At 40.9% G+C, this 18,349-nt stretch overlaps 1 protein-coding gene across 1 annotated transcript; it reads right to left on the bottom strand.

The window, feature by feature from the left end:
- Positions 1 to 9,597: 9,597 nt before the first annotated feature.
- On the bottom strand, positions 9,598 to 15,809 carry LOC124070625 (transgelin-like). The gene is made up of 5 exons (XM_046410700.1): positions 15,624 to 15,809; positions 11,513 to 11,699; positions 11,180 to 11,351; positions 10,935 to 11,037; positions 9,598 to 10,827 (listed from the first exon to the last, which is right to left on the bottom strand). The coding sequence occupies exons 2-5, from the start codon at positions 11,690 to 11,692 to the stop codon at positions 10,677 to 10,679; spliced, it is 606 nt and encodes a 201-aa protein (XP_046266656.1). The 5' UTR covers positions 11,693 to 11,699; positions 15,624 to 15,809; the 3' UTR covers positions 9,598 to 10,676.
- Between the last annotated feature and the right edge of the window lie 2,540 nt (positions 15,810 to 18,349).

Below are 18,349 nucleotides of genomic sequence, written 5' to 3'. Positions count from 1 at the left end.
ATCTGAACCTGTGGATAAAATGTGTTTTCCCCTCTGTCACCCATGCCAATGAGATATGATAAAAAAAAACACTATCTTATTTCTTTCTCTGCGTTTTGTTTGATTTCCGCAAAAGAGTCAACTGTGCAGACTCTCTGTTAATGCATGAGAAGTCCAGTGCACAAACGTACCCACTGTAGGCAGAACTTTACCCGACACCATACAGTGTTATGGGTGTGATCAGTGAACCACCGCTCTGGTGGTTCCCAGCCCGGTGGTCAGGCCCCTTCACAATCTGCTGCACAAAGATACTTTTGTTTTTCTGACAAAAAAGAAGAAAACTAATCGGACGAGTGAAACTCGCTCCACTGTGTGACATTTGGAACCGCGTCAACACAGCAGCTACTGCTGAGATCCACACTACGTGTTGTAGTGAGCAGCATTCAGAAATTACACTCGCTAGTAAACAATTTTACTTAAAGCATAATAACCCCATGAGGCATTTGGCATATATATGAATAGTTTACACATATTTACTATGATAGTTTTGTCCAGTTCTCTGTGCATACTTTTTCATATACTCAGCCAAACAAGGAGCACTTAGCCTGCTAAATGTTCACCTTTGAACTCGATGTGCTACTATTTAGATGTCTTTTGAAACTTTTAATCAATATAAAATAGTTTGGTGTCCATCTGGAGAGTTGACTAGCTGTCCGCAGACCACACATACAGCACATCGCTACTTCATTCCTGCGACTTAAATGTTCAATTCAAAACTGATGTTGGTGTTTCGCTGCATGTTTTAAGACAAGCCTCAGCTTCGGTGTAGGATGTTGACCAACGCTTGTGTGTTAGTGAATACCACTCAGAATCGTGTATTCATAAGTGTTAGTGATGTAAGGCTGTTGAATCTACCAGTGTAATAATCTGCATAGGTCTCACAAACACCCCACGTCTCTGCTGCTTACATGCACATCACTTCCAGAGTGTGGATTTACATAGTTTTTGTAGAATTGCTTTTCACTATTGGGTCCAGATAAATCTCCTGTGACATTTCATTTAACGTATAAAAAACTTGCCAGATTTTTAAATTTGCTCTGACTTCTTGTCTGTGTTTTTGGTGTCTGTTGAAGGACATTTTTGAACAGAAAAAAAATTTCAAAAGTTCATCTTTTCAGGCATCATATTGCAGTGCACTTAATTTTACCCCTCCCCCCTTCCTTTTTCTTTACAACCAAAAGGAAACACTTCGTGTTAGTCCTGTTTCACAGCACATTGTGAGTAAAAGTTATTTCTTGATCTGGGAAAGTTTGTTTCTGCATCTGTATGTCACACCAGTATAACCAAATATTCTCAGTCAGACTTTGCCTAACACAGGCTCTCTCTCCCTCTCCCACCTGAACATGGATATACAGTATTTTCTCTTAGAAGCACCTGTTTATTCTGTTTGTCACTTTTTGTTTATTTCTTTCCCTGTTGTATATATAATCGAGTCTCACCCAGCTCTGCCACCACGGGACCTGACATCTCCACATGGTTTAGTTTCTGAATATTTTTAGAAATTAAAAGTAGCCACATGGTTAAGCTATTGAACACATCTATACTGAATACTTGTCACGCTAAATGCTAAAGAGCAATAGCAGGTCATGTAAAGAAAACCATTCATCTGTGAGCTTATATTTTGTCAAGCATCAAATTATCTGAAATGACTGCTGTCTTAAGATTGCCACGTTTTCGTGCTGTGTTAAATGTAAATAGTGTATGTGTGTGTGCCTTAAGTGTTCATGGAGACCGCTGTGTACAGTTATGTTTGGTCCTGGATTGTGTTGGTTGGACGTATGAGTAGGACTGTCACGATAATTAAATTATCAACTTATAGGATGATGCATAGACACGCATGTCCTCACATAGGGACAGCACCAACATTAACATTTTAGGCAAGATGTTGTCTGAATAAACACTATAAGACACAGTGCGGCACTGCTTTCCTTTTTTTGTTTTTTGCTCCTAAGCCAATTGAACAGACAAAAAACTATGCTGCTGAGACACATTTTGTTGTGATTTCTGATCACGTTGCTTCTCGCCTCTCGTCTGCTCTTAGTGTCGGAGTTTCAGCGTGGGCAGCGCTCAGGCAGCCACACACACAGCGACATAGACAGCGAACCAGACGAAGTCAAGGTTACGTCTTATTTGAGGCCAACAGATGGTTTTCCAAATACATACAAAATTTCAATCAGAAAAAGCCGCACAGCACAGCTTTACTGTGGGAACGTTTTGGGTTTGGCATGTCAAGTTTGTTTAAAAACAGTGGCAATATAGCTAACCTAAAAACTCATCTAAAACATAACCATAATGAATATTGTTTTCACATTTCATAGTGTAATTGCATTATTAAACCGTAGTGGCATAAAATGACAATAATATTGTGTATACCACTAATTTCTGGGACGGTTTATTGTGCAGCAGAAGTAGTTATCGTGACAGACCTACATATGAGTGTCTAGAAGTGATCCCAGTTGTACAGTTGTGAGCTTGAGAAAATGATGTCTGAAGGGGATTGAGATTGTTTGGCGCGATACAAAATTTGCACTGTTTTGGCTCATTGTCACGTTATTGAAGCATTCCAATAAAATAAAAAAAGAAACAAAGAACTAATTACGTGTAGGATTTTCTATTCCAGCAAATTGTGTTGAGTGACGAAACACGACGATGCTTGAATCTCAGCTGTGCCTTTTGAAATCAACAATTTGTGATTTGCTGCACTGTGTGATAAACGCTCACCAGCAGGGGGAGCTGTTTCATCAGAGAGCTAAATTGATAAAGACACTAACAAGGCTCACTGCTTGTTCCACTCCTCCTCTTTTTTAGTAAGAGACATTCTTATTGCTTGATTAATTTCCTTTCACCTAATAAGCATCTTTAACGTAATAATTCACCAGCACTCTAAGGCAATGTAGGCACATTAAAATGTCCTCATTAAACATTTACTTAGGCATGCTGGATTGTATATGATTGCTTGCTGCTTGTAAAATACATAGTTACTAAGCCATTTTTTTTTCCACTTTTGATGTTGCTCTTATTAGTTTTAACTGTGACCCAAAACTGTCCCGGTGCAGCTACAACAGCTGGTCCATCTGGAGTCCGACACTGTTTGAAGCACTGTGAGCTCAAATCCTCAAACCAAACAACGTGAAGTCATTACGTGAAATCTGGCCAGGCTGGATGCACATTATGAGTTCATGTGTCTGAACCGGGAATGAACGAAGAAGAATTAAAGCTGTCGTGACGTTGTAAAAAAAAATATGTCACACAAACCTGCTTTACTTGAAAAGGTACACAGAGAAATTACTGTGCCTGCATTTCATCTGAGCCAAAAATGTTTAAACTGCCAGTGATTCAAATCTAAATGAACACTTAATGTTGTAAATGTCTTATGGCTGGCCATGTAGATAAATATTTGACTCCTTCGTCTGTCGATACACAGTTGAATGATGAAAAGTGTCAGAGCTTCTAATATACCTCCAGCTATGGTGAAAAATGGTGCGGTGGTTGTCTGAGTATTGGACCTGCATGTCATTTGCTGCGATCAGGTTTCAGACAGGCAGCGACACCAGTTATTAAGCTTTTGGTTCAGCTTGCAACAAAACTGTGCAAAGTGCTGGTCCACTGATTGACTTGATGTCCTCGATGTGAGATAACAGATCCCACAAAAACTTCATTGAAAACAAATGGCTTTCTATTCTAAATTAGCCAGATTTCACTCATGAGGTTCAGGTTCTGTGATCATCTTGCAATGTCATTAAATTTTTGGTCTGATGGCTTTCACATGTCATGATTTTATAAATGATGAGCTACTTAAGTACATATTTGTTTTACTGTGACCCTTGTGAAGTTGTGTTTTGTGGAAAAAAGTTCACATGAATCAGTCACATGTTTTGACTTAACAATCAGATTATATAATTTCAGTGGAAATGAAATACAGAAGTTGTTGTCATAACGAATGCAGAAGTATGATAAGCCAAAAACCCAGAATGAAAGTTTGGTATTTTTGTTTATATGCTTAGCAGCAGAGCAAGTATTTACATCACAAATCTGTTTGCTGTTAACAACAGACTGACTTTGTCTTAAATATGAGCTTCTGCCTGGTGCAGTAACCAGCATCAGCCAGATGAGGGCCCTCATGGGCCCAGTACAAAAAGTGTATGATTATTATAATTTCATGAAGACGACTGTCACAATAAAAAATGAAAATGTGCGGCACACCCTCAGGCACTCCTGGTAACATTAAATGAAATGACGAGTTTTGCTCTTATATCCATAATAGTTTAAATTTTTAAAAGTGTATCTTTGTCTATAATTTAACTGTTTCTGACTATTATTTTTGTAAACCAACAGCAAGATCTCACATGATTTAACAAGACTCCAGGAGTCATGCAGACAACATGCCACATCATTTTCAGAGAGGAACTACTCCTTCTCCCCCTCTTCCCCCTCCTCCTCCTCCTCCTCCTCCTCCTCCTCCTCTTCTATTCAAAGCACTTCACGGCTTCACTGCAGCAGCTACAGTCAGACAATAGAGTGCAAGACTGACATGATTGGTTCATTAAGTGATATATTTCAGCAGGACATGGTGTTGAAATTAAAATGTGGGTTTTAATTGGCTTACAGAAAAATCTGAAGGATGGTGTAAAACCACAGCAGCGTTTTCACAAGGTGAGCTCTGAGGATTGAAGTGCATATTTAACTGCTCGTCTTCCTCTAAAGGCGTTTGAACTGAGGGTTCAGCTTTCACATATTAATACTTGCCCTCAAACAGTTTTTAGGGGGAATGCCTGCTTTCTGACTCAGATTATCCACCATTTACACCTGATATTCCTGTGTCCTATGTCCTGTTGTTCAGTGCCGCAGACACAGAGCTGACAACACACGCAGTCATATGCAGCACCTTCCTCTGTGGTTCTGAACCAACCATATTCATGCCTATGAATCATTCACAGACGGATATTCAGTCTTCATGTTAACCTCAGCCTGAAGGCAAAGTCTGTCGTATTCGATGTGACCTCCGTGCAGTCTACAGCTGAGCGCCTCTCGCCTTCATAAAAACGGGTACTTGTCATCATTTTGAAAACCACACTCGCAGAGAATCTCCACCGCAAATAACACCTCCTTGAAACCACCTTAGAAGGTAATTGAGCTTAGAGTGCAAAAATTACAACCAGTTTGGTTCATGATTTTTTTGCACAAAGAGCTGTTTTAAAAGCGTCAAGGCTTGTGCAATACCAGTGCGTGAGAATTCCAGAGGGTCTTTCTGCTCCATGACCAGGTCATTGAAATTCATTTATACTCATTGATTTCTGCACCTCTTGATAATTATCTTGATCCTAAAGCTAAAGCTGTTGGTTCTCAGGTCAGGGTGTCCTATTTATTTCTCCAGCTTTTCAACCAGGGCAATCATTTCTTGACTGCAGCCCTTTGTGGCATCCCATAATGACCTTGCACTGACATCAGCCTGCAGCGTACGCACCAAAGCAGCCTAAAATTGCTTTAGCTGTCAATAAGTGCCTGAATTTTTTGCTGTTTAAATGTAGTTCAGTGCATTATGGTGCTAAAAAGCCTTTATCTGCTTACTCACATTCCACAACTCTCCTCGCCTGTCCCCACCCTTCATGTGAAGATTTGTCGTCATTATTATTTATTTTAAGAATATTTACAAAAAAATGTGGCTTTTGAAAGAGGGGAGGGTGACACTGATAGCTGCAGGCCTAACATCACTTCTTGACATTTCATACACGCCCGCAAAGCAAATTAAAATTGTATTCCCAATCTTTTGTAAGGGGAGATCAGTATTATCAAAAGATTTATTGAGAGATTTGTGACATTCTGATCTACTCTTTGGAAAAGGTTGACATTTGGGAACAGCCCTTTAATACCGAGTCCCTCTTTTGCTCTTTCAGAAAACTGGAGGCACAATTGCACCTTCTGCAGTTCAGAGGTGTGCTCTTCTTACCCTGTGCAAGAACATTATGGTATTGTTATATTATTTATTCACATCGATTGGATACAGTATGCCAAGTTGTCATTAAATTATAGATCCAGTTTTCTGAGTGCTTTGCTTTGAACTGTTCTGACTTCTTTTGCATGCTGTCATAATTCATTCTTGCTGTGGTAAAACAACAGAAACAAAACAGCTCCTAATGGACCCTGTGGTGAAAATGTTTTATCAGCTCTGAAAGCTAGCATGCTACTGTATGTTGGCGTTTGTGTCTGAGAAGGATGTACTGCAGCATAATCCCTCACTGGCTTCCCACTCACTAGCATTTAAAATTTACAACAAATGACAGCATCGTGGTTACGGTCTGGAAACAGGGAAAAAGATCTCTGTCTCCCATGTTGATGTCTAATGTTTTGTCGAGCCATCCACCTCGACCTCCTGTCTGCAGAGACACTGTCCAGCTGCTAGAAGGAGATAGGGCCCTTTCTAGGATAACTAAAGCTGCTGGTCTTCTTGGGAGGACAATCTTGACACTTCGGGCCAAGCCAGAAGCACTGCTGCCAGACACTGAAGCCAAGTCCCCACAGTAGCGAGCGACAGCTTTTTCCACTACGTCACTCAGACGCCTTAATCAGTGACTTTACTACCTTTCTGACTTTACAAACTGTAGCATTAGTTCTAGCCTCATAGTCAGACTGTAAAGCCATTTCATTTAGCTACTTCAGTTGAGCCTGACTGGTTCAAATTTGAAGCTTAAACTACATGACATTACTTTGTTTGGGAGCTTGTTACCCTTTAGCGACCGCCTGTTTTCAAGTCTGCAACATTCTGTTCTTCCTCTTGAGATGTAACTAGTTTTAGTTACATCTCAAGAGAATTATTTGGTTCCAGCATTTCAAAATGACCATCAGATGACCTTAGCCTGTTATTGAATTCAGCCCTCTATAAGATCCACTGGCCTTGCTCAGCGGCACTGTGGCAGCTGTTGAAGGAGGAGAAAATCCTCCGTTCCCTCCCATCTTCACAGATAGTCCACGGACTCCCAACTGGCATCTCTCCAGTCAAAAGGTCACTTCTTTAACCTCAAGGCGCCCCTGTTATGCCCCTGTATGGCAGCAAAGTGCATTCCACTGCAGTGAGGCCGGTGGCGTGTTGGTATTTCCACACTTTCATTAATACCCTGATGGAATGAAAAAAAGAAAACTCTTGTGTCAAAAGGCTGGGCACCACTGCTCTGCTAAAAAACAAAATGACTGAGACTGTGAGATAAGGATAAAAAAGCAGCACCGAGTCATTTGTTTGTTTTAGCTTCCTTCAAATGTGACACGTGTTTTTCAATCTCATTATTTTCAGCAACCTTCCATGCTGGCAGGTCAGAGGTGAATTATGAGTTATCAGTTCCACCTGATCACTCAACCTCAAACCTCACTGTTACATAGTTACACAACCTCATAGAAAAAGAAGTAAAAGAACAAATCCACAGTTCCTTCCTGAGTAGCTCCAGTGCAGTACTTGGAGTTAAACGTCTGGCTCTGGCATACCTGCATATGAACGGATGTGAATGGCAGTTTCCTTCCCTCAGGACTCAGTGACCTTTTTGTTACAAACCAGCTTTAATAACTGCAGCTGCCACAACCAGCGTGCATCTGCTAACATCAGTCACGGCTCTTTAACAACCCAGTAAGTCTCTAAAGGCGCTGAAACAATCATGAAAAGCGAATCCAACTAATAATGAATCGCTGCTTCACAAATCAAACAACGATAGCTGATATGATGTGATGAGTGAGTAAAGCACATATGGTGATGGGTGTAGCTCAGTCAATAGATGAAGCATAAGTCGACAGGGAGGCAGTGTAATATCTTTCGGAAGTTTGTTTACAGGGCGGCACGGTGGTGCAGTGGTTAGCACTGTCGCCTCATAGCAAGAGCAGGTTCGAATCTCGGTCTGGGCCCTTCTATGTGGAGTTTGCATGTTCTCCCTGTGCCTGCGTGGGTTTTCTCCGGGTACTCCGGCTTCCTCCCACAACACCAAAAACATGCACATTAGGTTAATTGGCTACTCTAAATTGCCCCTAGGTGTGAGTGTGAGAGTGTGTGGTTGTTTGTCTTTGTGTGTTGGCCCTGCGATTGACTGGTGACCAGTCCAGGGTGTACCCCGCCTCTCGCCCCTAGTCAGCTGGGATAGGCTACAGCTCCCCCGCGACCCTGATGGATAAGCGGTATAGAAAATGGATGGATGGAAGTTTGTTTACATGGTTTCACTGTTCTCACAATTAAGCACGAATAAAAGTCATAAATAAAAATAATTCTTTGGAAATGATTCTAAATCTAAATCTGCTCCATTTTATATACTTTGATTTCTCTTTCTTGACCTGAACAGTTTGCTGTTGATGTCTTTTGTAGATTCTGGTGACAAATATTAAAGAGGAAAGTGTCTTAAATGTCTTACAGGGACCTAAAAACTGGCACATTATGTTCATGGAGCCTTGAGCTAAGCTTGGGCAGCTGTGTTGAGTGGTGTGAGGCTCGAAGAGCTCGCTTATGTTTGCTCGTGTTGAAATAATAAACTTTTTTTTGGCAATTATCATCGTCTAAACTAGAGCAGAGATAACATCCGCTATCCTGCAGAGGCTAACATGCTGCAGCTTCACCTACAGTAGAGTAAGTTTTAATATTAAGGGCGTTATAAAGAGGAAATGATCTCACCCCATCAGAGGAAAGCATGAAGGTGTGGAAATTTATGCAGGTTTCTAAGGTTTCTGTGCAGGTGAAAATTATGTAAATAATTATTTAGAGTTTCTCATGAATTTGCATTATACCAGTTTATCCCTCTGTGTCAACACAGTTTCCTGTTAACAGACTAAGAATAAAAAGGAAGAGGAAAAGGAAGTCTTTTTGTTTGCCCTCCTGCTGCAATGATCACTCCTTTTTTGGAAATGCTGTCTGATTTCTGTTGTGTCTTGACCTGTACTCCTTCTGACCCAAGCCACCTTAATCTCCCATGTTTGACCTCTTCTGGACATTTCTTTCTTAAAAACAAGTGGTCCCCGTTGTTTATGTTATAATCTCTCTCTCTCTCGTCAGACTTAACTTTGTCTTTTGTATGTCTTGTCTTTCCTGCTTTTCTTTCCCACCTCCGGCCTTTTTCTGAGTCAGTTCATGCTGAACAGTTTAGTCGGTACTCAAGCAAAAAAACACAGTATAAACAAAACCTTGGCAGCAGATAGTGATAGTCCTTCTCTGAATCCTCTTAGTTTCTCTCGTTCCATCTAACCAGACAAAGCCTGGCCAGGAAAAATCCAGACTTTATCCACACCCATCATCACTCCCTCCCGCCACTTTCTCTCCTCCCATCTTTGAGCAACTTGACATTTTTTATTCATTTATTACATCTGCTTATCTCTGAGAGGAGTACAGCTCAGGTTTAAAACAAACAAGGCAAGGTGATATGCTGTAGTCACCCGCACAAACTTTGTTGAAGGTTGCTATGTACATTGGTTCATGTTGCTGTACTGTTTACCAGGTGCTGCCAGATCTGGCACCGTGTGTGATCAATAGCCTTATCACTAGACGTGGCCAAAGCCTGCTACCATCTCAGTTAAGCTTTTTATCACACAAGAGACTTATTTATGGGTAAATCGAACTTTATTTCAAAATCGTCATTATAAATGATGTATTAAACCTCAAAAGGTCCAACATATTGATTGGAAATGAGTCATCTGAGAGCATCTAACTGCAGATTGTGTTACGGAGCAAGTAAAACACACATGGCTGTATTTAATGTGTTTTTTAAACCAGGCAATTCATTGCTTGTTGTAACCTATTAACTTCACACTTTGTGTTTAGCATGATTGTGAACCACATCACTCCACACACTTTGTTTCAGTTCATTCCAGTACACAATCAATGAAACTTGAGACTTGTTGGAGATAGGTTGTCTTTCAAATTTAATAATCTGTTCTGGCTTTATCATTCATGCAGTTGCATTTGTTGTACTGCCTTTGTGAGCTGAACTTTTTCAAACCTCGCCTTGGCGGTGCATTCAGGGATACCTTGGCGCACAATATTCTATGCTTTTAGAAGGGCAATGCTGTCAGATGAAGAAAAAGCAAACATGGACACAGTGGAAAAATAGATCATGGGTTTGGTTGTTTCATCCATGAATAATTCTTTAATCTCAAACAGAGTGTCTTTGAATGCACCAAAAGGTTGAGGTTTGAAAAGAGGAAACAAAAGCAAACTGAATATTGAATGTGATGGCTTACTGCTCTCTCCAATGAGTTACAAGTCTCTGCAAGTTGTTTTTTTTATAGTGAACTGAAAAGAGCTGAACCCTCTGAGTGTCTGGAAGGTAAAAACAAAATCTAAAATCCAGTTTGCCGTAATGTAAAACACATTTGATTTTTAAGCAGTGGGTTCAAACATGCAAAACAGCTGAAATGATGCAAGATGCTCTGTCTGATTGTTTGCTTGTACTGTTAAAGGTATATATTTACGTATGTGTGCTCAGCTTGAAGTGTGTGTTCAGCTGTGTGTGTGTGTGTGTTCTCATCGGCCCCTGTTTTGGTCCAATTTAGCCTTTAAAACAGCCAGGTTATGTTTCTCCTCACAGTTAAGGTAAGAGTCAGAGTTTCTCAGTCCTCGCTGGCCTTTCAGAAGGCAGAAGAAGGAGTGTCTCAGAGGAGGTTTTAAGTGCTGCTCAGATTCACGGGTTGTTGATGATCTGCCTGGGTTGTCCGTAGCCCGTCATTCCAGCCTGAGAAGCTCCTCTATTTGTGCCCATTTGCAGGCCGATGACACTTTTGCCTTCAGACAGCTGCTCGTCTGTGAAATCTCTTCTGTTCTCTTGGGCTTTCCTGCACACATATAGACACACATCTCTGAGTTCACAATCTCATTCCTCACCCACGTTGTTTGGCCAACCATCCACAGATACCAGTTTGTACGGGGGGGGGACACTCACCTGTGGAACCAGTTGGGGTCTCCTTTGTAACATCCATCGTCCTTTGTTACAGCCAAACTACCCAGAGCCATCAGGGTCCTCTGGACTGCAGCCAGGTCCTTGCCTGAAGACATGCAACAACCACATGACCGGAGCACACACCAAATACAGGAAAGAGACAGTGACATGCCCTCACCACTGAACATGGTTTCACTTCCTCAATTAGATTAGGTTAAAACTTATTTGAGTTCTGCTGGTTGTCTTACTTTCAAACAAGTCTACAGTCTGAAAGATGTCAGTTTTGATGACTCCATAGTTTTCTGCGGCTTTGAGGAACATGGATATTTGTTCCATCTGTTTGAATGCCATGTCGGAGTGCTTGATGGTCTTGATTGGCTTTTTGGATCCATACAGGCTGTTGATGAGCTCACACAGCACCTAGACATACAAAGAAGAGACAGGACCCTCTAAATGTACTCTACATAATGTGAATTATAATGCTGTGTTTATATATACATATATATATATATACATATATATATATATATATATATATATATATATATATATATATATATATATGCCAAGCCAACACTTACACATCCATCTTTTAGCCAGTTTTGGATCCCAGTCTTGCCTGGCTCAGGCCGGCCCACTCCAGAGCCACACTGGGCGATGATCCACTCCACCAGCCTTTCCTCCAGTTCCGGGTCGTATTTCTTATCAATCTTATTCTGTACCTCGCGGGTCAGACCGTAGGCAGGACCTCTGTTTGACATGCTGGTCCTGTTGGGAGGGAAAGTTAGCTTTAGATAGGCTCGTATCTAACCAAACTCACTGTGTACTTTGAATGGATGTAACAATGTTCACATTCAAATTAAATGCCCCGTTCACACCCAAACTGAGGACCTGCAATCAGAACAAGTAGGATTGCAGTCAGCCTCTTCCTCGTGCGTGTCCTTGTGAATGTGTTTCTATTGCGTATATTTTGTGAGAACAAATTAATTTCAAAATGAGGACATTTTTCAACAGTGACCAAACTTTGGCTGGTGGTCACTTGTTAAATTTCCAGCGCTGAAATCGGGTGTTTAGTGCTGATGGATAAAGGAATAGTTCAAAATGTTGAGAAATGCAATTAATTTGCTTCCTTGGGCTGAGTCAAGATCGGCTCAAATCTGTGCGTTATATATGAAGCTGCAACCTAAGCCTCGCTTCTCCCAAAGACTGGAAACAGTGGGAAACATCTAACCAGCACCTCCAAAGCTCGTGGATCAACACTTTATATCTTGTTTGTTCAATCACTACACAAACACAAAGTCTAGAAACCGCATTTCAAATACAGGAAGTTACTGCTCCCAGCCAAAGAATAGTCATATAATAACTAATGAAACTGTCAAGTGCCCTTTTTATGTTTCAGTTTTTGTAGCTATGGAAAAATGAAATGTCACATGTTCATTGGAGAGCTTTAGATGTGCTGATAGGCTTTTTTTTAAGTCTTTGGACAGGACCATGCTGTTTGTTTCCTCCTGTGTCCAGACTTGCTAAGCTGACTATGACTATGCTAAGCTGAGACTCATGCAAGCTGTAGCTTCCTGTTCAACAGTCAGAGCATCAGTCTCCTCTGCTCGTTCTCCACCAGGAAAACAGAGAAACATGACTTCCAAAATGTCAACCTGTCCCTTTAAAGCCGATACAGCAGAGCACATTTAATTTTAATGGAATCCTTAAACTATAAAAGATGATAATGTGCACATGTTTTAACAACTAACTAATGTATTAAACAAGCACAAATTGAGGCTTTGTATTTCCATTATCCAGACCATGTCAGTGTCATTATTTAACAAAGAGATCTTCCACCCTGGAAGCTGAAAATGCCAAATTTTTGCAGCTATCTGTTAGTAATTATCTTTGGCCTGTCTCACTTATTAATGCAATATGAGCTTCCTGTTGGTTTTAGCAGAACCGCCCCGTTCCCTGTTTCCTGTTTGCTCATTCAGCTGTCACTTCCTTCCTCCCTCCCTGACAAAGGTAGTTATGTGTATAAAGGACTCTAAACGAAACAACACACCACTGCTCACCATGGCAACAGTCTTATAAGTAAAGAACAAACAAACAAACTCGTGTCTGTTAAATCATGAAAATATGACATGCTACGTGTTAATCGCCACGCTGCAGCTATTGCTTTTACAGATCTGAGAAACTGAGTTACACAACTCACTGACAATTCTGAATTTCCAGGAAAGCAGATAACACATGGAGATGTTTATAGCTGATAGGAAACTCCTTCTCCTGCTTTTCCCATATGCACTCAAATTGTGTTTATATGTTCTGCGAATACAGACAAACTGTACATTTCTTGCTGCATTTCAGAAAGGCTGGAAATGCCTCACAGGATTGCGTGCATCAAACATACAGTTTTTTCCTCGAGGGCAGAAAGGCACACCTAGTGTATCTCTTGCAAAACAAATACTTTTAATTCTTGGATATGTTGATAATTTGACAACTCATCTTTGTGTCTTGTGTCTCCACACTGGAGCCCAGGCTGTCATACACTTTTGTCTCTGTTCATTGTTTGAGGTTACAGTGGTTATGTGGGCATGTGGAGGAGAGGTTTCTTCCTGTCCGCTAAGTTATTCCAGAGTCAGCAACAACAATAGTGAAGTAAATATCTAAACATCTGAACTCTTGAGCATGCCTTTCTCAATCACAAGAGTTACATCTGTGGTGTCCTGGCACGCCCAGAAAACTTCCAGCTGCGGCAAGTATCAGGACTTATCTGTGCATGCAGTGAGCGATGAAGGATGATGAAGTCAGGCAGTCCACACTTTCAGATTAACCCTCACTCTCACCTGCACCTCGATCTCTGAGCTATGCATTTAAACCCTTAATTGGATGTCACAAGATGAGGTCAGGCGGATAAGCTGTGTAGAAAATGAATGAATGAATGAATGAAGATGAGGTCAGAGCAGCAGTCACTCTGCACGATGCGTTTCAAGAATATCAGCAACCAGGATTTTACTGTAAATGTGAGCGTGAAGTAGACAGCAACCTAGCACAAATAGCAGAGCACGTGTGTGTGTGTACAGCTGTTGCTGCTGATTGTATGCTTTGGATTATGTAGATCTGTGTACTTTAGAAATCAACAGGGAGCGGCCTGGTATTTACTGGGAGCATCTTGTAATCACTGAGTAACAGCTAATCCCCTACAAAAACCAAGATGTTGGTAAACAGCTGTGAGGTTACTGCAGTGTTTTCTAAATATAGAAAATAATTATCACAAATTGGTTGATGTCCCGCTGACATATGCTTCACCAAAGAGGTTATGACAGTGACACATTTTCAGTCAGTATCTTTGTAAAAGGGTGTTTGCTCTCTTTTTGCTCTGCAATTTCAGTCAACACGTTTGACTGAATGTGTCTAAATGTGCCACTTTTATAAATGAACTTTTTCTCTGTGTACTTCAGTGCACATACTAGCTTTCACGTTTCCATTATTGTACTGTGTGTAACTATTGTTATCTAGTCATGAATACATGAAACATACTTTACAACAACTAAATTTGTATGTTTACCCATCCTGTAGTTTATCATAAACCACCTCAACTCTAGGTGTTACGCTATTAAACAATATTAAATTGAAAAACTACTACACAATGATATGAGTCTCTTACTTTCTCACAACATAATTCTTTCTGAGCACACATGATCTTTTAATTTAATCCTTCGCTTTATTTCTACACACTCTTTCATACTCTGAGCCAACACTCCCTTCTATGTCCCATGTGAGGGTTAAATGTCTTACTCAGATGCAGCTCTAGTTGTTACTCTTACATTCGTCATTTTCATCCCCCGCCCAAATTCTTCAGCTTTAGTATCATAGTATAACGCTGTCATTTGGTACAAGATTGTTCTTGTTATTCATTGGTGGTGCACTTCCTGAGTAATTTAACACCATCTCTGGTCATAATTTCATTTGTGATTCATTTAGGTCAGCAAACAGTTATTCTTTGTGATGTGAACACCCATTGTGTTCACGTCACAAAAAATAACTGTTGCTGCCGCTGCTGCTGCTGCTGACTGTTAATTCAGCTTTCTGTGTTTCTCAAGATAGTGAGGCCAAGTCAAACACCACCTGAAGTCACAGTGTTTAAGTTATCTCACAATCCAAAGCACTTCCACACGTATAAAACTTTACCCTGGTCCATAAATGCGACAACATGCGTGACAAACATGTGCATGAGTTTCACTGCCATTTCCTGAACCAGCAGCCTGTTGTTCAGAGCATGTATTAAACCTGAAAATGACATACTATTAGACAGTAGTGGCTACAGGTCGATGAGAGATTTGTCACAAGATGAGGTCTGAGGCCTTGCATTTTGCGGTCAGCACGTTAGAAGAATGCTGAGAGCAAAGGTAGCATGAACTTACACACCAGTGAGTCATTCAGAAGGAAACTAATCCATGCAGAAGACACTAAACATTAACCCAGCATTTATTCTGTCTATCAAACATGAACATGAGCGTAGGAGACAAGACGGAGAGGGTGGGGTGTGTGATACGTTACGCTTTTTTTTTTTTCTCATATTGCCTGCAGAGAGTTAGCCACAAACTTAAAGCAACAAAGAAAATCTTTTGACTGGCATTGAGAAACCAGAAAACTGAGATTGATGAATGAGACCATGAGAAAACAAGAGGAGAAGCGTTCACTTACTTTGTGTGGTAGCCTTCAGGTGAGTACAGGTGGTTTTGGGCTCGTGTTGCTCTGTTCTCGCTCCTCTTCTTACTTACAACTCAGAGCAGAGATCACAGTACAGGACGGTCTGTATAAATACAGCAAACACCCTTGACTGAAATATATGACTTCACCACGCTGAGCAGATACAGAGGGAGAGAGAGAGAGATACGCCTTCTGGTCCTCTTATTTCACCCTAGGTCCCGCCCATTTGCTCTTTCCCTGTTTCCCCACTCAAACTGTAATTCCTTATTTAGGAGAAGGACGGGAAGGAAAAATTGGGCATGTGACTGGAGAGCTTGGTGTGGTCACTGAAGAGAATTCTCCAAATTTCTCTCTCTACCACTAAAGAATGAGGCAGGATTAGGAGGGAGGGATGATAAAATCCTGGAGAACAGTGCAGTTTGATGGAGCACAGGAAGGGAGTTACAGTAATTAGAGAGCAGCAGAGCACATGTAGGAGATTATTTATTGCCTTAATTCAAACTGGTGATGTTTGTGTTTGAAAGTGAAACAGGCAGCAAGCAGCAGTGGAATGTAAATCCCCTCTTCTCTCTGTTTAGTTTCATGTCAAGACACAATAGGGAGGAAGGAGAGGGATGGGTCATGACAAATCTCAGTTTTTTAGGTTCAGATTCTGACAACTGCGACTGACTCTTGTCCTCGTGTAGAGTTTCAGCACAAGCTGCAGTCGTACATCCAGGTGGTTTTTAACACGACAATCCCACCGTGTCAGGACCTGCAGGAGCTTTGAGACATAACAGTGACATCAGATGCGATAACAGTGTGAGGAGATGGCAGTTTGTGAAGCCATAGGCCATACCAATCGCTCATGAATACGTAGGTGATAAGAAATGCTAGGGCACGTTTACGTCACCTATGTTTTGTGTCATTTCAGCTGCAGGATGCTCAGTCAAGAGCCTTATCTCTACCTCCTGGAACATCTAGAGTTAATGATTATCACAATCTGAGCAGAGTTTCATTGCAGTAGATTAATTCCTCCTACCTGCACATGAGCTGTGCCTCAACAGAAGTTCAAGAGCAGCAGCTGCCAGCTTCAGATTCACTGTCATTCCTTCATTATTTTTTTTTAACGCCCAAACATGTTCGCTTTCCTATTGTAGAAGGTTAAAAAGCAAAACAAAACAAAAACTGGAAGACATTGAAAACTCAGGAGCAGAGAATCGTTAGTGGTTTTACTTAAAAAAAGATTGATGAGTTTGTTATCTAATTCAGATGTCCTGTTGACCAGATAATCAATGGGTTGTTTTCCAGTTTGATCTGCAAATAACAATGAAATCTCTTTGACTGAACTGAGGCTCATCATTTGGTTCTAATACAGACATCATTGTGTTTTTATTTTAATCTAGCAGTCGTTATTCCTGTAAATAATCACACACTTCACTCCAGCTCCTCTTAATCTTCTATGAGATATATTTTAAACTTTATCCAACTGAGGTATTTGTATCTTACTTAAGATTTCTCCACTACATTGCAGAAGTTGTAAGGTCGTTGCACTACATGTCCCTGCATTCATCTGACAGCCATAGTTACTTTGTCGATTAGTATTTTACAAACACAACATAAAATAAATTAGCTGAGAACGTCTTCCACTGCTGGAACAGTAAACCATTTCTAGTGAATATGCGCTGAACAGCTCATGTTCAACCAGATGACTGATAGCTGCATGTGTGGGGGTGAAACATGGGGAAAATTATCCAGCTAACATGGTAAATGGTGAAAATACACACAGATGAGAAATTCCACGTGTGGCTGAACTCTGAGTGGGAGGGGAAAAACACACAAACCTTTTTTCTTTTTTTTTTTTTTCACTCTGAGAATTTTCTTAATCTGCAATCCCAGTAACAGCTCAACCTTTACGCAATTGCTTTTATGTCAGTGGCGCCAGATGTAACACCTGCACTGAATCTAGTGGTGCCATGCCACACCTAATCACTTCAGTTAAATCTTTTCTTGTGTTTGGACTTGTATCTCAAAAACTTTCCATTTGCAGGGCATACGCAGCTTGTTTTGCAGTTTTTTTGTTTTTTTTTAATCCAGGTGCTGTTCAGCCTCCCTGTGAGTCTCTACAGGCTGGTTCTGCAAAACAGCAACATCTGGTGGCTCGGAGGGGCAGATGGCAGTTGACGTCCACTCATTGCTTCCTCTGGCGTGGTTGTAACAGGTAAAAGCAGCACGATGCTCCACACTCAGCACGCAATGTGACCTTGCTATGCAGTGTAATGTTGTTCAATGGGAGGACAATTTGACGTATTTTACTCAGCGTGATTCAGAGCAAACCTCATCCTGAGCGCAGACTTAACAGATTTCATTTTATTTTCTGGTGCACACTGCTGCGTGTTGGTGACCATGCTGGGAGCAGCTAATTGAAAATGAGCCGCCTGGTGGACACAACTGTGGTGTCATTGAGGTGTAAAACCTGAAGCTGTTACACAGAAAAAGAAACTTAACAGATGGAGAAGAATAGCTGAGCACCAAGGAGGATGCCAGAGCAAAGTGATGTAGGTTTTTCTTTTTTCAATCTCTGAAATAAGTTGAAAACTGAATAATTAAATGACAAAGCTATTTGGGATTTAAAAAAAACCCAAACAATGTCTGATGTTCCAAAAACATCTGACTTAGTGGTTTCTGTCTTTTAGGGAGTTATAAATACTCAAAGTAAAGTGGGCTTACTTTGGTCAAAA

The sequence above is a fragment of the Scatophagus argus genome, chromosome 14 (genome assembly GCF_020382885.2).
Source record: "Scatophagus argus isolate fScaArg1 chromosome 14, fScaArg1.pri, whole genome shotgun sequence".
Classification (NCBI taxonomy): Eukaryota; Metazoa; Chordata; class Actinopteri; family Scatophagidae; genus Scatophagus; species Scatophagus argus.
The sequence above is the reverse complement of the archived record's forward strand: the minus strand, read 5'-3'. Positions and strand labels throughout refer to the sequence as shown.